Source organism: Quercus robur, chromosome 5 (genome assembly GCF_932294415.1).
Source record: "Quercus robur chromosome 5, dhQueRobu3.1, whole genome shotgun sequence".
Classification (NCBI taxonomy): Eukaryota; Viridiplantae; Streptophyta; class Magnoliopsida; order Fagales; family Fagaceae; genus Quercus; species Quercus robur.
The window spans coordinates 82,056,631-82,075,244 of NC_065538.1; the positions used below are offsets into that span (position 1 = coordinate 82,056,631).

Below are 18,614 nucleotides of genomic sequence, written 5' to 3' on the forward strand. Positions count from 1 at the left end.
TTATTTAGTACAATGAAATTTGTGTCTATTCTGCTATCAAGAGGAAATTTCAACAATGAATGTCCCATCTTGGACCCCATAAAATTGATTAGACAAAATTCGGTTAATATCATATGCAGAAAGATATTTTTTTTCCGAGCACTTTAAATCTTTTCATTTTCCAGTTCTTAATGATCTTGGTTTCAAAACAATGGCGATAATCAATAACATAATACATTGTTATTCTTATCTATACTACTATTTAAGGAGTTTCTCCTATTTAGGATCTTCATTTTTTTTTTTTTTTTTTTTTTTTTTATAAAATATCTCTACATCTCTATGTTTAAGTAAAAATAAAACTAAAGAACAATCTGATAAAAATACAACTTTAACTCCCACTAAAATATTGCCTAAAAAATATAGCTACTCTTCTGTTAATTTTCAGATTGCTTTTTTCACTTATAAGTTAGATTCTCAAATTAAAAATTATATATATAAATAAAAACACTGACTTTTTTTTTTTTTTTTTTTGCTACAAAATAGGACCATTAAAAAAAAAAAAAGTCTCATCACACATGCTTTCTAATAAAAGTTACAGTTATCCAAAAACGAAATAAAATGTACATGTGTTACGTAGATCAGATTTTATATATGTTTCATCTATATATTTACATTAATATGTAAAGACCAAGACTTAAAAAAAGACTTAGTATCCGTTTGGATTGGGCTTATTGCGCGTCTACGTTTTGAGTTTCACATTTTTTTTTCTTCAGCGTGTATGAACAGTAACTGCACTGTTCATGCACATGGATTCACTGTGCAGGAGACCAAATGCATTGTTTATGGACCCACAACCACTTTATTCATAAAAAATATTAAAAATGGGTCTTACGGCACTATTCACACATTTAAAAATTATTTTGTTATAGTGTTTTTAGTTTTTAGTTTTTAGTTTTTAGCAAAATAAGCTATATCCAAACGGACCCTAACATGCTTAACCAAAAAAAAAAAAAAAAAAATAGAGAGCTTAATAAGAGAAGAAAAGACTTAAGCCCTATTCGTGCTCGGGCCAAATAACCAAGGCAAAAAGTGTGAGGAAATAATTCAAAACGAAACAGAGATAGAGAGAGAATATGCTACTACCTATTCCCAATTTTGTCAAGAAGCTATGGTATGCTTGGAATCTCCGGAGCTGTATTCTCTTCAGCCTCTGGCTGCAGGCAATTTTACTTCTATTTGCATTCTTCAGAAAACGGACCAGAAGAAAACTGTTACACGGGCTCATATGGGCTGCATACTTGCTTGCAGACTGGATTGCACCTGTTGCCATTGGACTAATCTCCAAAAGCGAAGGTGTTGGTTGTGATGGAAAGGGGAATAATAAGGACATAATGGCATTCTGGGCTTCGTTTCTTTTGTTGCATCTTGGTGGCCCTGATACCATCACTTCTTTTGCTCTTGAGGATAATGAGTTCTGGCTTAGGCATTTGGCTGGACTCATATTGCAGGTTTTGGCAACTGCTTATATCTTCTATCAATCGCTTCCTAACAAGCTTTGTGTTCCCACTATCATGGTGTTTCTTGTGGGAACTATCAAGTATGTAGAGCGAACACGTTCTCTCTTTCTTGCAAGCATGAATCAGTTTGGATGTTCAGTGTTGCCAAAGCCAGACCCCGGCCCTGATTTTGAAGAAGTCATGAAGATGAGCTCTTCAATGACGTTGGAACAGGTTGAGACACAAGTATATGGGATGCCAAGCTCAGATGTTGAAAATCCTAGAAGGTCATACTCAGTACACAAAACTTTTGCAAATGATTCTGAATCCAAAGATGAAAGGAGAGTACCCTTAGATGACATGCAATTGTTACAGGAAGCACATCTTCTCTTTGACAAATTCAAGGGTCTTATTGTAGGCCTTCATATCAGTTCCAAGGTAAGAGAAAGGAGCCAAGATATCTTTCTTACTATATCTGCAGCTGAAGCATTTAGACTAATAGAGTGTGAGCTCAATTTCGTGTATGAGTATCTCCACACCAAGGTGGTTGTGGTTCGCTGTACATTTGGGTACTTTCTACGCTTTATTAGCTTTACCTTAATCGTTGGAGCATTGGCATTATTTTCAATTGAGAATCAGCACGAGTTTCATCATGTTAGAAAGTTTGATATCATCCTTACTTATGTCTTGCTTTTTGGGGCATTAGGCCTCGAGGCCATATCATTCCTAATGCTTATATTATCCGACCGGACCCTCCTTGCTGTGAAGGGTAGCCGGAGCAAACTCGTCGATGAAAAATTCTTGAAAAGAAGCAAGTGGTCTAAGTCAGTCTCCCAGTACGATATGATCAGCTATTGCTTGAATGATCCTCCAACATGGGTGTACACATTAGCTAATTATGTTGGTGCTGGTGGAGTGCTAGAGAAGATGACTATATTGCGTTTTTCACATTCAAAGGGAGTTTATAAAGATCTTGAGAAATTTATTTTCACCGAGCTGAGCTTGAAATCAAGGAATGTAAAATCTATAAGAACTGCCATGGATGCATCTTCACAAAGAGGTGATTGGGCTCTTCTACAGACTTCTAGCTATTTCAAACTAAAATGGAGCATTGGGGAGTATCAGTACGCGGAAAGCCTTCTCATTTGGCACATAGCTACTGAGATACTCTACGCTCAGGAAACCAAATCAAGTACTGGTTTTGATAATGATAATGAAAGTAATCGAGAAATATGCAAATTACTTTCAGATTATATGTTTTATCTTCTTGTCATGGAGCCTAAAATGATGGCCCCTGTGTTAGGCAATTGGCAAATAGTCTTCCAGGACACTTGTGCAGAAGCTAAGCGATTCTTTCACAAAAAAAGCATATCGAAGAAAGCTGAAGCCTGTGGGAAAATCCTTGAGGTGGTAAGGGAATACATTTCGGATGATTCGAACGGAAATGAAAGCAAACCTGGGTACAGATCAGCTAATCTGAAGGGAAATGTAAGCAAATCTGTGTTTATTGATGGAAGTATCCTAGCAAAACAGCTCAATGATGACAAGGAGTTGAAGACAGACAATTGGAAGCTAATGAGCCGAGTTTGGGTGGAATTGATGTCTTATGCTGCCATTAATTGTAGACCAAATGTACATGCAGAGCAACCTAGTAAGGGTGGAGAGCTCTTGACATTCATTTGGTTACTGATGAATCATCTGGGCTTTGGAACACAGTTCTACGAGCAGGAACGCCAAGCTAGAGCCAAAATGGTCCCGCGGAAGTAAGGTCACTAAGGAACAAAATAAAGATCGGAGGAGGAGAAGGTGTGATAAACTCTGACCGCGAGTGGCAAACTCTTTAAGCCAGTGAACTACCACTTTTGATCGACGGCATCGTTAAAATGGATGTAAAATTAGCTAGGAAGTATTCGTTTAAGGTGTTGTATTTATATGGTATTCGTATCGTGTTGTATTTATATGGTATTTGTGTCGTACTTGTGTATTAATTATTTTATATTATATTTTAAAACAAAATTGCTTGTATTATGAGATTCACACCCAGTTGTCATTTTATAAATATTTGTTTCACCTCCTTTTAAGCTGGTCTTTCTTTTTTTCCACCGAATATTTTTTTAGTTAGTCAAAACGCATTTTATTTTTTATTTTTCTTCTTGATTAGATAAAACAGGTTGTAGTTAACCCAACACGAATTGACTTGTTTATTATTATTATTTTTTTGATGAATTGACTTGTTTATTAAAATGGGTTATGAAGTCGTGTTCATATTATTTATTAAACAACTTTTAGTTATGTGGTTTTCAGTTTGATCCATAATAAATCAATCAATATAGTTTTTCGTGGACACAATTCGAATATGATTATGTCCGCAACACTAATAATGATCAATAAATCAACCAAGTACAGCTTATTGATATTACCAAGCGGGCTCACGAGTCACAACTCACAATCTCAATTAAGATGGTAACTTTATTAAGCAAAAAGAAAGATGGTAGTGACTATAATTGTCAAAATGTGAATCGTATGAACCCTGATCTTATGATCGACACTTAGTAGTGATACAAAGGTTTGAAGGTAATAAACCTATAAAGGCGGTTGAGTTTAACAGAGTAAAATTCTAGATTCAGATACATGATCTCCCATACAAGTTTATGAACTCGGAGATTGCCATTGAGATCGGGGAATCTATTGGGGAAGTTGTTATGCCTCAGGATGATTCAGAGATGAGGGGAGGTACTTTTATGCGGGTTAGAGTCTTGGTTGATATCTCTTGTCCCTTGTGTCGTGGAAGAAAGGTAAATTTTGAGGACGACTTGGAGGGGTGGGTATCTTTTTAGTATGAGAGGTTACCGAATCTTTGTTTCTGGTGTGGGATGTTGTCACATGATGATAAGGAGTGCGAGATCTGGCTGAAAAGCAATGGAAATCTGCCTTTGGAGCGACAACAGTATGGGCACTGGATAAAGGCTTCAATATTTAGTCCGGCCAAGGGGCAAGTTCTCGAGGTGAAGGGTTATGATTTAGCGATGGTCAGAGCCTCCGTTGATCAATCTATTCAGGGTGGATCATCCATGTCATTAGGGAACAATAAACTCCCTTCATTTTCACTGATTCAGGGAGTAGAGAGGGATAGTTCAGGTTCTGGAAAGTCTTCAATGGTGGCGAAGCTGCCTGGGGGTGGCTGTGGGATGGTTAAAATGATTAGTGAGCACTCTGCGATATTTGGTAATTCCAATAATCCTGGGAAAGCAACAGATTTCGAAGCGATAATTGAGGATTTAAATAGGGAGCTTGCTGATAGTACTCCAACTTCAAACATGTTGGTTGTTGAGTTTATTCGCGACATTAAGGGAAAGGAGGCAGATAAGGTGAATCCAAAATTCATGCATGGTTCTGTGGAGATGTTAAGGGAGTCAGTGATAGTGGGGTTCGAAAAAGTCTCTGCTAGCATGCAAGCCGAGTTGGGAAATGTGGGATTTTCATTGGGCTGGGTTGAAGTCTCGGAGAAGAAGAAAAATGTGAAAACAGGGCATAGTAAACATGCATCAAAGGGGTCTAATTCAAAAGGTAAGACTGATGGAGCTGATCTCACAAAAGAACATAAAAAAGGTACGTGGACTAGGCTCCCTTTTAGGCCCAATAATGAGTAGATGCTAATGGATAAAGTGGAGCAATTAGGCCCAAAAAGAAAAGCTGAGAATAGAGATAGTCTAGAGGGGGGTGTTGTTGAAAATGAAAAAAAGCAGAAAGTTGATGATGAGACTAAAAGACTTAGTATTTTATTTGCCACACATTTGGGATCAGCGGAGGTTGCTGGGCAACCCTGCTGGGTCCAATGAGTCTTTTAAGTTGGAACTGTCGAGGGCTTGGGAACCTTCAGACAGTTAATACCTTGAAAAAGGTTATTAGGATAGAAGATCCCAACTTGGTTTTCTTAATGGAAACAAAGTCAAATGAAGAGTGGGTAAAAATTGTACGCAATTAGTGTGGGTTTAAGGACAGTTTTATTGTTCCAAGTGATGGTTTGAAGGGAGGGCTGGCTTTATTTTGGAAGTCTAATATTAAAGTGGATATTCTGAATTCTTTGCTCTCTTTTATTGATGCTCTGATTGAGGGGGGTGATAGGATTGGGTGTTGGCATTTGACAGGCTTCTACGATCATCCTGAAACTTGACAAAGGGTGGAATCATGGCGTTTGCTCAATTCTCTAAGCGATATTTCATAGTTACCGTGGTTAGTGATTGGTGACTTCAATGAAATTTGGTGTCAGGCTGAGAAGGAGGGAGGTGCATCTAGGCCTGTTAAGCAAATGGCCCAGTTTAATGCTTCTATTAATTATTGTAGGCTGAAGAAGGTTGGGTTTGAGGGTCCAAAATTCACATGGCTTTATCAAAAATGGGATGGCACTCAAATTAGGGAGCGCCTGGATAGGGCTTTAGCTTCCACAGCTTGGCATTCTTTATTTCCTACTGCAAAGCTTCATCATAAATCCTTTTCTATTTTTGACCATAATCCCCTTTTGTTGTGTATGTTCTCAGATAAAAGACAACAAAAATATAAGAAAATCTTCAGGTTTGAGTCTATGTGGCTGAAGGACAAGAGATGTGAAAAAGTTGTGATCGAGGCATGGGAGGAAAGGTTGTGTATGGCTTCGGCTTTTCCTATTTTATCTTGCATGGAGTCTTGCCGAAACAAATTAGAGGTATGAAATACGAATGAGTATGGGCATGTGGGAAAGAAGATTGCATCCTTACAAAAGCATTTGGAGTGGTTGGAGGCGCAAGCTCCATCTCCGGTTGTCATCAAGGAATTAAGAGAAACTAGAGTGGAGCTAAATTGTTGGCTTGATAAAGAAGATGCCATGTGGAAACAGAGGGCATGGCTAAATTGGTTTCAAGCAGGAGGCCGAAACACCTGTTTCTTTCATGCAAGGGCTTCATCAAGGTTTCAAAAGAACTTAATTGAGGGGATCTTTGATGCTGAAGATGTGTGGCAGGTTGATTAGGAGGAGATTGAGAAGGTTTTCATTGAATACTTTTCTGATTTGTTTACATCCTCAGAACCCTCGGACTTTACAGAAATTATGGAGGCTATGCAACCTAAGGTGACACATTCCATGAATTCTATGTTGGTGAGGGAATTTCAAGCAGGAGAAGTGCACAAAGCTTTGAAGCAGATGTACCCTTTAAAGGCTGTAGGCCCTGATGGTATGCCCCCTCTTTTCTTCCAAAAATTTTGGTCTACTGTAGGTGGTGTTGTAACTAAGACAGTTTTGGATTTCTTGAATTTGGGCATTACTTCGCCAAAATTTAATGAAACCTATATTGTTTTGGTCCCTAAAACTAACTCACCTAAAAGAGTGACTGAATTTAGACCAATAAGTTTATGCAATGTCATTTATAAACTGGCATCTAAAACTTTAGCCAACAGATTTAAAAAATCCTCCCCTCTATTATCGGTGATACACAGAGTGCTTTTGTGAATGATAGATTAATTACTGATAATGTTTTAGTGGCTTTTGAGAAGATGCACCATATTAATTTGAAGAAAACAGGGGCTAAAGGAGAGATGGCTATTAAGCTTGATATGAGCAAGGTTTATGACAGGATGGAGTGGGCATGCGTAGATAAAATTATGGAGAAACTGGAGTTTCACCCATGGTGGAAAAACCTAATGATGCAATGCATTTCTTCAGTCACTTATGCTGTCCGTATTAATGGTAAACTTAGTGGCCATATTATTCCCTCCAGAGGGCTACGCCAAGGTGATCCGCTTTCTCCATACTTATTTTTGTTTTGTGTTAAGGGTCTTTCTGCACTAATCAAAAAAGCTACAGCTGATGGTTTGGTGGAAGGTATTTTTGTGTGTAGGGGTGGGCCTTGCCTTTCTCATCTATGTTTTGTAGATGACAATTTAATTTTTTACAAAGCCACTGTTGAAGAGTGTGAAGCCTTATAGAAGTTACTGAGCATGTATGAGAAAGCTTTTGGCCAACAACTAAACTGTGGCCAAACCTCTCTGTTTTTCAGCCCTAACACTACTAAGGAGATCCAGGATGAGATCAAAGTTAGGTTTGGTGCTCAAGTGATTCATCAACATGAGAAATACCTGGGTCTTCCATCTTTGGTGGGAAGAAATAAGAAGAATACTTTTAAAGAAGTCAAGGCAAAATTTGCTAAGAACTTGGCAGGCTGGAAGGAAAAGCTGTTGCCCAAAGCTAGAAAGGAAGTTTTGATTAAAGTAGTGGCCCAAGTTATTCCAACGTGTACTATGAGTTGCTTTAAAATTCCTGATTCTCTTTGTGATGAAATGACAAGTTTGATTAGGAATTTTTGGTGGGGGCAATGTAAGGAGGAACAGAAAATGGCATGGATCAGTTGGGAGAAACTTTGTGCTCCAAAGGCTTATGGTGGTATGGGCTTTAAGCAATTAAAACAATTTAACTTGGCTATGTTGGCAAAACAAGGGTGGAGGCTTCAAAGTGGGAATGACTTTCTACTGTATAAAGTTTTTAAGGCCAAATATTTTCCAAGTTGTGAATTCATTGATGCAAGTCTTGGAAAAAAAACCCTTCCTTTGCTTGGAGGAGTATATTGGCGGCTTAGGCATTAGTTAAAAAAGGCAGAAGGTGGCAAGTTGGAAATGGCCATGGCATTATGATTTGGAAGGATAAATGGTTGCCCTCCCCCTCTACTTATGAAATTGTCTCTCCGGTTTCAAGCTTGCCTGGGAACTCTCAGGTTGCAACACTTATAGATGATGTGAATGGTGCTTGGAAAACTGATTTGGTGTGACAAGTTTTCCTACCTCATGAAGCTGATATAATTTGTGGCATTGCTTTAAGCACTAATCTACCAGATGACAAGCAAGTTTGGGCTCCGACAACCAATGGCCTTTTTAGCGTTCGAAGTGCGTATAAGCTAGCCATGGAAATGAGTTTAGGTGCATCGGTGGGGGATGTGTCTGATGGGAGTCACTTGAGGAAGTTCTGGAAGTATCTTTGGAGCTGCAATATTCCTTATAAGATCCGCCACTTTGCTTGGAGGGCTTGCAGAGATGTGCTGCCCATGAAGGAGAACTTGGTCAGGTGTAAAGTACTCTTGGATAGTTGCTGTGATGAGTGTAACATGGAGGAAGAAAATTTGGGCCATCTTTTTTGGCATTGTCAATGAGCTTGTGAAATCTAGTGCATGTCTGACTTATTTCGAGACTCATTGGTTCAACACTTTGGGTCATTCATGGATATGCTATGGTATGTAGTAATGGTAGCTTAGTGGGACCGCAACGTGGTGGAGAAGCTGATTGTGGTGGCCTGGGCGATTTGGTCGAATAGGAATGAATGCAGAAATGGGGGTGTGAAAAAATCCTGTCAAGCCTTACTGCAAGGGGCGTTGGAGTATTTAGGTGAGTATCAAGCTTGTGTGGAGGATCTAGTGAGTTCGAAGTAGCCAGCTGAAGCAGTGAAGTGGACGCCTCCCTCTCTAACGTGCTACAAAATCAATGTTGATGATGCTGTGTTCAAGGAGCAGAAAATGGTAGGTGTTGGGATTTTAATAAGGGATGAAGAGGGTCAATTGGTTGGTGCCTGTAGTAAGAAGATTGAAGCTCCCCTGGGTGCCATTGAAGCTGAAGCAAAGGCTACTGAGTTGGGTCTTCACTTCGCCAAGGATATGTCTATTCAGGACTTCATGTTGGAAAGTGATTCTTTGACACTGATCAATGCTTTAAGGGATTTGTCCCCTCCTCCTTCATCGATTGCTGCTCTGGTTTATAGTTCAGTAGCTGTTTCCCATCCTTTTTGCTATGTAGACTTCTCCCATGTTGGTCGTAATGGTAACAGGTTAGCCCATTTACTTGCAAGACATGCTTTAGGCATTGCACATTTATTTGTTTGGGTTGAAGAGACTCCTTGTTTCCTTGAACAAGCTCTCAACTAGGATATCTTTGTCAATTGTTCTGATTAATAAAGTTCAGTAGTATTTCTAGTAATAAAAAAAATGTGAATCGTATCGTGTATCGAATCGTAAGATATACAAACATTTAATAAAATTTATAAAAACATTATATATAAAGGGTATATTCATTATAAATTTTGAATATATTCAACTAATGACTAATTTATTCATCACTTATATAATAATATTTAACAAACTAACTAAATAAATCAAATTAGCATGTGCTTATAACATACAAATTCAAATTGCTTAAATTCAAAAGTAATAATATATTACAAATGACCCAAAAATAATAATTTATTTTCATCATATTTATCCTATTGCCTAATTAACCGCATTTAAGTCAATACTATAATCATATTTATCCTTTTGAAAACTTATTTCTTCATTAAAATTTTCTTCATCGTTGTTAACATTTACTATCTCTTTTTTTTTTTTTTTTAATTTTAATAATTTTTTTTTTTAAATTTCTTCTTGGCATTCTAGTTTCTTGGACTTATAACAATAATGATAAAAATAAAAATTAATTATTTTGTCAATTAATATCTTATTCATAGTGTGGGGCCCAATAATTTGTGGCCCTGGCCCATTTTTACATTGGGGCCAAAGGCTCGAGCCAAGGAGGGATATAGCCGATGACGTATAATAAAAGTCCAAGTAATCTTGAGACATAGTCGAGGATGATTCTGTCCTCGGCATTCCCAAGGTCCTCTTGAAAGAAAGGGCAAGAACGGTATAAGAACAGTTTTGGGAAAAACCTAAAATATCTATGTTGATAGAGAAAGGACTGCTGGACAGTATGGCGATCAAGGACAAAGGGAAAGCTGTCATTACTGCCATTGAATACTCTACACCTGACAGAACCATGCTCTTCAGCTTTTACAACCACTCCCAACCACTTTGGGTATAGGCTAATGGGACAAGTATCAGTTCTGGAAAGTCGAACCTACACGTGGACGTTGGATAAGGGATACAAGCTAATATAAAAGGGGAAGTAAGCAATCCGGGAAAGGGGCTGGGAAAAAAGGCCAAAAACCAGAACCTCCCAGACCGCATCGAGGAGAACGACTTCTCGAGCGAACACAACTTATTTTTGTATGAACACCATAACTAACTACCGTTCGGTAACCAAGGCCTAGCCTTTCAAACCCACGCTCTACAAATTATATTGTTTGGGCCTTCTTACGTGCGAACCCAATACTATTTTGGGGTCGTCACAAATTGAGTCCTTACACATAGTATAGAAAATAATTTTGTAAATATTAAAGTGAAGTATAAGTGTGAATTGTGCAGTCCAAATTTTGTAGGAGAAAGAGAGGGAAAAAAAACTTATGAATATGTTATTTGATTAGGCTAAATTAAGTAATCTAATAATTTTGTGATAAAAACAAGTCTAACAACTTGTTAGATTCAAATAAAAGTACAAATTTTAACAAAAAATTCTCATTTAAAGCATTTTTCTATGTATCGTACGATACGTACGATTTTACCATACGATACACACACTGTATCGTATAATTCATGAGCACTTACAATACGCTGATATAATATGGAATTTTTTAAACACAATACGATACGTATTGCGTAACGTATGATTCCGACAACTATGCTAATAACTAATAACCGCTATTCTTTAAGAAGAGCAGTGAATGGTAGTTATTGGTTGGCTCCCTCATAGAGGGGAACTTTTACCTTTCTTGTATCGCATTGAGAGTTAAGACTCGAGGTCGAGGATTTATGTTGAGAAATGTTTTTACTATGTACAGGGAAGCAATGTTTTACTAAACACTCATGTAATCGATCATGTTAACTCAAAAATAAATATTTGTACCCAAACACCCCTTAAAGGTCAAAACTCAACTTTTTTCCCCTAACTGTTGATAAGGATTAAGGACAAGCGAGAGCAAAGTAAAATACTCTATTGAGTAAGGTCTCAAGTAAGGCCGGTTCAAGATATTGCGGGGCTTAAGGTGAGTACTTTAAGTAAAGCATATTATTATATTTTGAATATTAATAAAAGATTTATTTAACTTCTGATATATATTTTTTTCATTTAAAATCTATTTTTTTATGCTAAATTACAAATTAAAATGAATCCATAGTATTGCTCAATGACTTTACAACTAATATAAACACTATTTATTGAGTAAAGCAACCAAATACTAAAAAAATTAGGCAAAACTACACTATTGGTCCCTGAAGTTTGTCTTGTGTGCGCAATTGGTCTCTTAAGTTTAAAGCGAGCGCAATTAGTCCCTTAAGGTTTTTTTTTTTTTTTTTTACAAGATAGAATTTTACTTTAGCCTAATCTAAGTGTATATGTGTGTGAAGCTCCCTCTTGGAGACTTGAACCCCGGCCCTTGCCCCCCACACTTCACAAACACTTATACTTGTGGAGTGACCATCGCACTAAGGGTGTGCAGTGATGTCCCTTAAGTTTTAAAACTGAGTTGTATTGGTCCTTTTACTAACTGCTGTTAATGGTGTTACTTACGTGGCTAACGGAATAATGACTTGGCATTTTTTTTAATGACGTGGCATGTTTTTAATAAAAAAATTAAAAAAATAGTTTCACGTTAGATGAAATTGAAATCATATTGACTCGCATAACCCCTAAACCACTGCCGCCTCCCTTTGCTGGCGACAGTGGCCTCTTGCCTCCTAGCGACGCTTCATTCTCGGCCACTTTTGTGTCTTCGTGCTAGCACAGCCACCGATACCTCACCCTCGCCGCTCCTCCTCCTCTTATTGAAAACCCTCTCAGGTATTGCTGTTTTTTGTCTTCGCCAGTGTGTTGTCATGTTGGGCGGGTGTTCAATGCTTATAAGGAGCGCTTCTATTTATTGCTTGCATCTTTCTTTTTAAAATCTTGTTAGGAAAAATATTTTTGACGAATTACGAGCATCTACATTTGCCTTTTGTTTCAGATTCTTGTACATATTGCTAATGGCACTGAGGAAATGGAAGCTATGATGATCATTGATATTCTTCGACAAGCGAAAGCAAATGTTGTGGTGGCCTCTGTTAAGGATAAACTAGAAATTCTTGCTTCTCATAACATAAAACCAGTGGCAGATGTGCTCCTTGATGAGGCTACTAATCTTTCATATAATCTAATAGTCTTGCCAGTAAATTGGGGGATTTAGCTTCTAATTGGCGATAAACAATTGTTTAGCATAACTACATTATGCATATTTGTAGGCTGGACTTGGTGGTGCCCAAGCATTTGCAAATTCTGAAAAACTGATGAACCTGCTAAAGCAGCAGAGGGAATCAGTGAATTTTTAATTTGGTACCAGTGAATTTTTTTAATTTGGTACAAGTGCTTTTTTTTTTCTCATGTGTAAATTTAGTTTGTAATTTTTTAATTAAAAACATGCCATGTCATTAAAAAAATGCCAAGTCATTGTTCCGCTAGCCACGTAAGTAACACCGTTAATAATAATTAGTAAAAGGACTAATACAACTCAGTTTTAAAACTTAAGGGACTAATTGTGCTCGCTGCAAATTTAAGAGACCAATTACGCACATAGGGTAAACTTAAGAGACCAATTGCGCACACAAGGTAAACTTAAGAGACTAATATTGTAGTTTCGCCAAATAATTATGACTCAAAATTTTAATAAAATTATATATTTAATATCTCTAAAACAAATTGAGCATAAATTTATTTACTAGTAGGAGATTAATGAGTTCTTTCAATATTTTTGTGTGGGAAATAAAAGAGTTATACACTCTAAAACTGAGAAGAAGGAACAATTATTGTGATCATATCCAATGAAAAAAAAATTCTTTTTTTGGTTCTTCTTTGATAAAAAAAATGACTTTTTATTTATTTGTGAATATTTGGGGCTTAATTAATACTCTCATTGGTACAAAGATATATTGGTAAAAATTTGGGGCCTTAGCGATTGCCTATTTGCCTCATTTATTGAGCCAACACTTCTTCCAAGCAAAACGAATCTTGATGAGGAAGAAAAGCCACAAGAATAGTGACAAAACATTTATACTTCAAGACGATAATCCTTAAATCCACAAGAATAACTTTGGAATCCACCCAAAAATAGAGGAGAAAACTATCTATACAATTTTATTAATGAAAAAACCAAATTGCCTTAGAGGCTACAATGCTCTTAATCAGGAAAAGGAATTCTAGGCTATCAACTGCATTCCTAAGGTGGTTAAGAGACACTAAAATCCTTAATTTGTTTTAGGCACGAAATTAGGAAAAATTCCCCCCCCCCCCCCCTCCCAAAAAAAAAAAAAAAAAAAAAAAAAACAAACAAACAAAATTAAGAAAGTTGCAAAATAAAATCTTACAGACTATAGGAGATGTCTTGGAATAGATCGAACATTATTCTTACTTTTGAATTAAAAGCTATAATGAAAAGAAGAATTACTATAAATAGAAAAAAAAAGATTAATTAAAGGCTTAAACTAAGGAATTTGCCTAAATTGGGGCGTAAATCATGTCCGAAGGCAATGATTATTGATCCTTGTGATGATTCACTTCAGGTCACTCACGTGATTCCATTAGTGGTTCCAGACGGTGATTTCCACTAGGACTTATTTACTTCCTGATTTTTCTGTGTGCTGAAATTTGATGGTCTTTCTATTCAAGTAAAGTTTGTGCTATCCATTCTCCATCAGATCCTGATCTATACGAACATTATATTCTTCTCAATGGTAAGAATGTTGAGCTGATCAGTGAAGCCACTAGACACTTAAGCCATGAATTAGTAACATGTCAAAAATAATTGCCTCACTAACACACATAGGAGTGTTAATATTGGCACAATGGTATTAAATGAGCCATGTAACTTTTGCAAAAATGGGATTGAAAGTTTAAAAACTTAGGGCATGTTTGGTAAACTATAATAAGCATTGTAATGTAATAATTATTTTTATAATTTAGTTATTCTGCAGGGTTAGAATTGTCATTTCTTAATAAATTGTAAAAATGTTGTAAAATAGTTTGTAGCTGTAACATTACTCTTATTTAAAATGAAGAAAAACTATATTAACTCTACAACTCAAACCCTTCCCCCTGCCCTAAACCCCTTTTTGACTTATTCTTAGAAATAAAAATTACCATTCTTACTGTAATTCCCATCCAGTGTACCAAATGTACCTTTAAATTTTAAGCATTTAGATTGGCTTCTAAGCTCAATTCATGAAATAAAATTGATATAAATTATCAATTAAATTTCAAGCAAATTATTTTCTCTTAAAGTTTTCCTTGTGGATATTCTTTTGGCGATTTGATCATATACTTTTATTCTACCTAGACTTGAAAATTAGGTGAGGTTGAAAATTAGGTGAGGTTGATTGGGTTTGGGTCAGAAAATGACCATTTTAAATGGTTGCAAAACTTATGAGCTTACCCAATTTTTTGAGAGTCGGGTCAACACAGTATGACCCTCTTTTTTTACATACCAAAAATAAATATGAAATTTGATGCTATTATCTTTGTCTTCTCTTCAATACAAATAAGAAAATATATAAACAAAAATACTCAAAAATAAAAATTAAATACAGCGTACGTAATGCATAAATTCTAAAGGTTACACAATCTAAGTTGCACTAAAGTAAAACCTTCAAGCCTCAATCTCATGAAGAAAAAAAGATTCCTGAGTGTCTATGAGAAGAAGAGACAAGGAAATCTCTCTCAAAAAAAAAAAAAAAAAAAAAAAAAAGAGACAAGGAAAAAAAAAAAAAAGAAAAGAAAAAAAAAGAAGTGAAAGTGTGAAACACGTTTACAGTTCAGGTTCATGGTGGGTCAATAATTATACGGGATAGCACCCTCTTGTTCATATCTCTCTAAATTTTAGTCATTTTCTGTGCCATTTCTTCTCCTCTCAGGGAATGGATTTTGGGTCATTTTTTGTGTTCACCATTTCCGGTCAATCAAAAGCCTGCTAGCTCATCTTCAATCTTTCCTCCCATCTCCCGAGGCTCTCGGCTTATTTTTCTCTTTCATTTAGTTGTATCATTATTTCATCTCTTCTAGTCCATCAGAGTTTTATTGTAACTCATTATTTTCTTGTACCCAAATAGTGCAATAACCTGTTATCAATGACAACGACACCGAGACATACTTGTTCTATTTGTTCATTTGAGTCATCTTACGTATCTCTTGATCTTCTTGCATACTTAAACTCCAACAAGAAAACACCTTTCCATACATTCAACGATGTCATCCTGCCGGAATTTCAATGCCATTTATCCAAGATAAAGAAACTCCTTCCTCCTAAAGAATTGAATGGAAGCCGAGACAACAGCACCAGCAGGATCATGGATCGTGATCAGCATGCAACATTTGAGGAGATCCAGAAAGACCTCAAGTACATCAACAAGGCTTGTCATGAACTAAAAGATTCAGCAGACTGCGTCAATGAAGAAATCCAACGATTGATTCTCCAAGGCTTGGACGATGCCTTCAAAGAAAGAACAGAGGCACCAGAAAATTCTCCCACAATTGACAAGCTTAAGGGAATCCAGATAGTTGTCTCGGAGTTGAAGAACAAAATTTGTTCATCCCCACAGCTCTCTCAAGATAGTTTGCATTCTGCAAGCCTTCATCGTTCCAGCTTTTCTATGAGAAATTACCACATCAATCCTGATATCTCAACTACGATCAAAATTGAGAGGTTGTATAATGATCTAGATGATACAAAAAAGAAAAAGTGTTTGCTATGTTTATCTGTGTTCCCTGAAGATGCAATCATAAAGAAGAAAGTTTTGATCCATTGGTGGGTTGGCGAGGAATTTATAGACTCACAGAATAGTGATGGTAAGACTGCAGAGGAGATTGGTAATGAGTACTTCAAAGACTTCATCAAGAACCGCATCATTGAGCCTGTTCACAAAAAGCTCAGACAGAACTCAGAAAATTGCAAGATGCAACCTGCAATTCGTGCTGCCATAATTAAGCTTGCGGAGGAAAATAATTTTGTTAGTTTTGATCAAAGGGGAAATCCCACAGCTGATTTTAGGAGGTTGTTCCTAGTGAAAACTGAAGAAGGGTCTTCGCTTCACAATTTGACTTATATTTATCATTATTTGCGGCGAGATAAGATTACAACATTGTTTAATGTAAATGAGCCTTATCTTAGTTTCAGGGTGGACAGTTTTTCAAATATGAAGAACTTAAAAGTTCTACAGCTGGGAAGGTGGAAGGCCTCTGCTAAGCAACTTGTTGAAGTAGAGAACACTGAGTTCTTGAAAGGTTTGAAGAAAATGAAAGAGCTTAGGTACTTTAGCCTTAGGGGAATCTCTGGAATTACTGAGCTTCCAAATTCAATTTGCAAGCTCAGTAATCTAAGGATACTGAACCTTAGTGGCTGTGATAATTTAGAGAAACTTCCTGATGGAATAGGCTCACTCAAGCAGCTGACACACTTAGACATGTCTGAGTGTTACTTGATTAGTCACATGCCCAAGGGACTTGCTTCTCTCTTAGCACTTCAAATCCTAAAAGGGTTTGTGATTGGTAAACAGAGTCCCAGTGGCCTCTATTGTAAGCTAGCCGATTTGGCAAGATTGCAACATTTGAGGAAGTTAAGCATTCACGTAGATAGAACACGTGCTTCTTCAGGTGAGCAAGAGCTGAATTCATTACCACAATTTAGAAAGCTCCAGTCTTTATCAGTAGCCTGGTCATCTATCTACAATGCAAATGTGGGAAAAGGAAAATTCCAGAGATTGAGGAGCAGGGAAAACTCACTGAAAAAATTTGCAAAAAACCTACTTAGCCGGGAAAAATCAATGCCCACTACTCCAGGGTCTACATCACAACCTGTTGATTTACACAAACTAGGCCTCCAGTATTTCCATGATTCGAATATGCCTGACTGGCTTAAGCTCTTAAACCTGAAGAATCTAAAGAAGCTCTACATAAGAGGAGGAGAACTATCTGACCTGCGGCTTCCGGGGGATCAAGAGGATCACTCATGGGCCGTGGAATGTCTACGCTTGAAGTCCTTGAGTAAATTGAAGATGGATTGGCCAGAACTGCAGCAACAATTGTTTCCAAAATTAAAATATGCGGAGAAAGAAGACTGCCCTCAATTGAGTTCCTTCCCAGGTGATGACAATGGAGAGTGGATATGGAATGCAGCAGATGTGAAGGCACATGCTACATCACATGCTACAGTGGTTGAGGGTGCTGACACAATTGGTGACCAGGCTGCTGGTAAACGACATGTAGGATAGTTGACATAAGAGGTAAACTACAGGTAGCATAGGGTAGTTCAGTAAGGATGAGTCTGGTATTGTTTTATGTCCACGTGTCAAGATCTGGTAGCATAGAATGTGGGTTGGTTAGATTTGTTCCACACTCTATGGAGGTGGTTACAATTATATATATTGTATTTTGTATCTGATTCAATCAATCAATGAGAACAGAATTTTCTTCATCAAAGACTCTCTTCAATCTTTCTCTGTTTTTCTTCTATTTCTTCTTCCTTGCTTTACATTGCTTTTCAGCAGATACAAAGCAAGCTTGAGCATTTTGCCTTATTCACAGGAAGCCCTTTTTGTTGTACCATTGACTTTGTATCCAACCTCAGCACGTAGTAACTTAATACTAAACAGTGTTCCGAATTTAAATTCTGCGCTCCAATGCATCTGCAATTTAAGTTCACAAAAATGATATCTTAGATGAAAATTTTGTTCATTCTTATAGCTAGCCATTTCTACTACTCAAAAGAAATTAGTAAGGGAAAAGAGATATATATTCAGGAGCTTTCTAGCGTTGCCTTATACTAATCTCAACAATATAATAGCTTCTAAGCTCGCCAAGAAACTCGGGCTACATCTCTCTTCTTACAGAAATTCGAATTCCGATCCCCTCTATAACTTTTACCAATTCAAACCTCAACCTTCATACTCTCATCTACCATGGGGTTTGTTTGATGTGATGTCACGGCATCATGAAGAACACGATTAAGCATGCAATATATATATATATATATATAATCTTAAAAGTTTTTATTAATTTCTTTTGTTTGTTTGGGGAGTTGATAGTGAATAATGGTTTTTTTTTTTTTTCATTTTTTTTATTGTTTGCCTTTTTTTGTTGTTGTGTTGTATTGGTTCTTACTGACTTGTGGTTGGTTCTCTCTCTCTCTAATTAGAGGCTACCTATTTAGGCATGCATTTATGTATTCTTCTTAGCATACAC

At 36.8% G+C, this 18,614-nt stretch overlaps 1 protein-coding gene across 1 annotated transcript in view; it reads left to right on the forward strand.

Moving 5' to 3' along the window:
* The first annotated feature begins 1,057 nt into the window (after positions 1-1,057).
* LOC126727380 (uncharacterized) overlaps positions 1,058-18,614 on the forward strand; it is a 139,578-nt gene continuing 122,021 nt past the window's right edge. Inside the window, exon 1 of the mRNA XM_050432995.1 lies at positions 1,058-2,071. Within this exon, the coding sequence (XP_050288952.1) occupies positions 1,113-2,071 (959 nt within the window). The 5' untranslated portion in view covers positions 1,058-1,112. The remainder of the gene's footprint in view (positions 2,072-18,614) is intronic.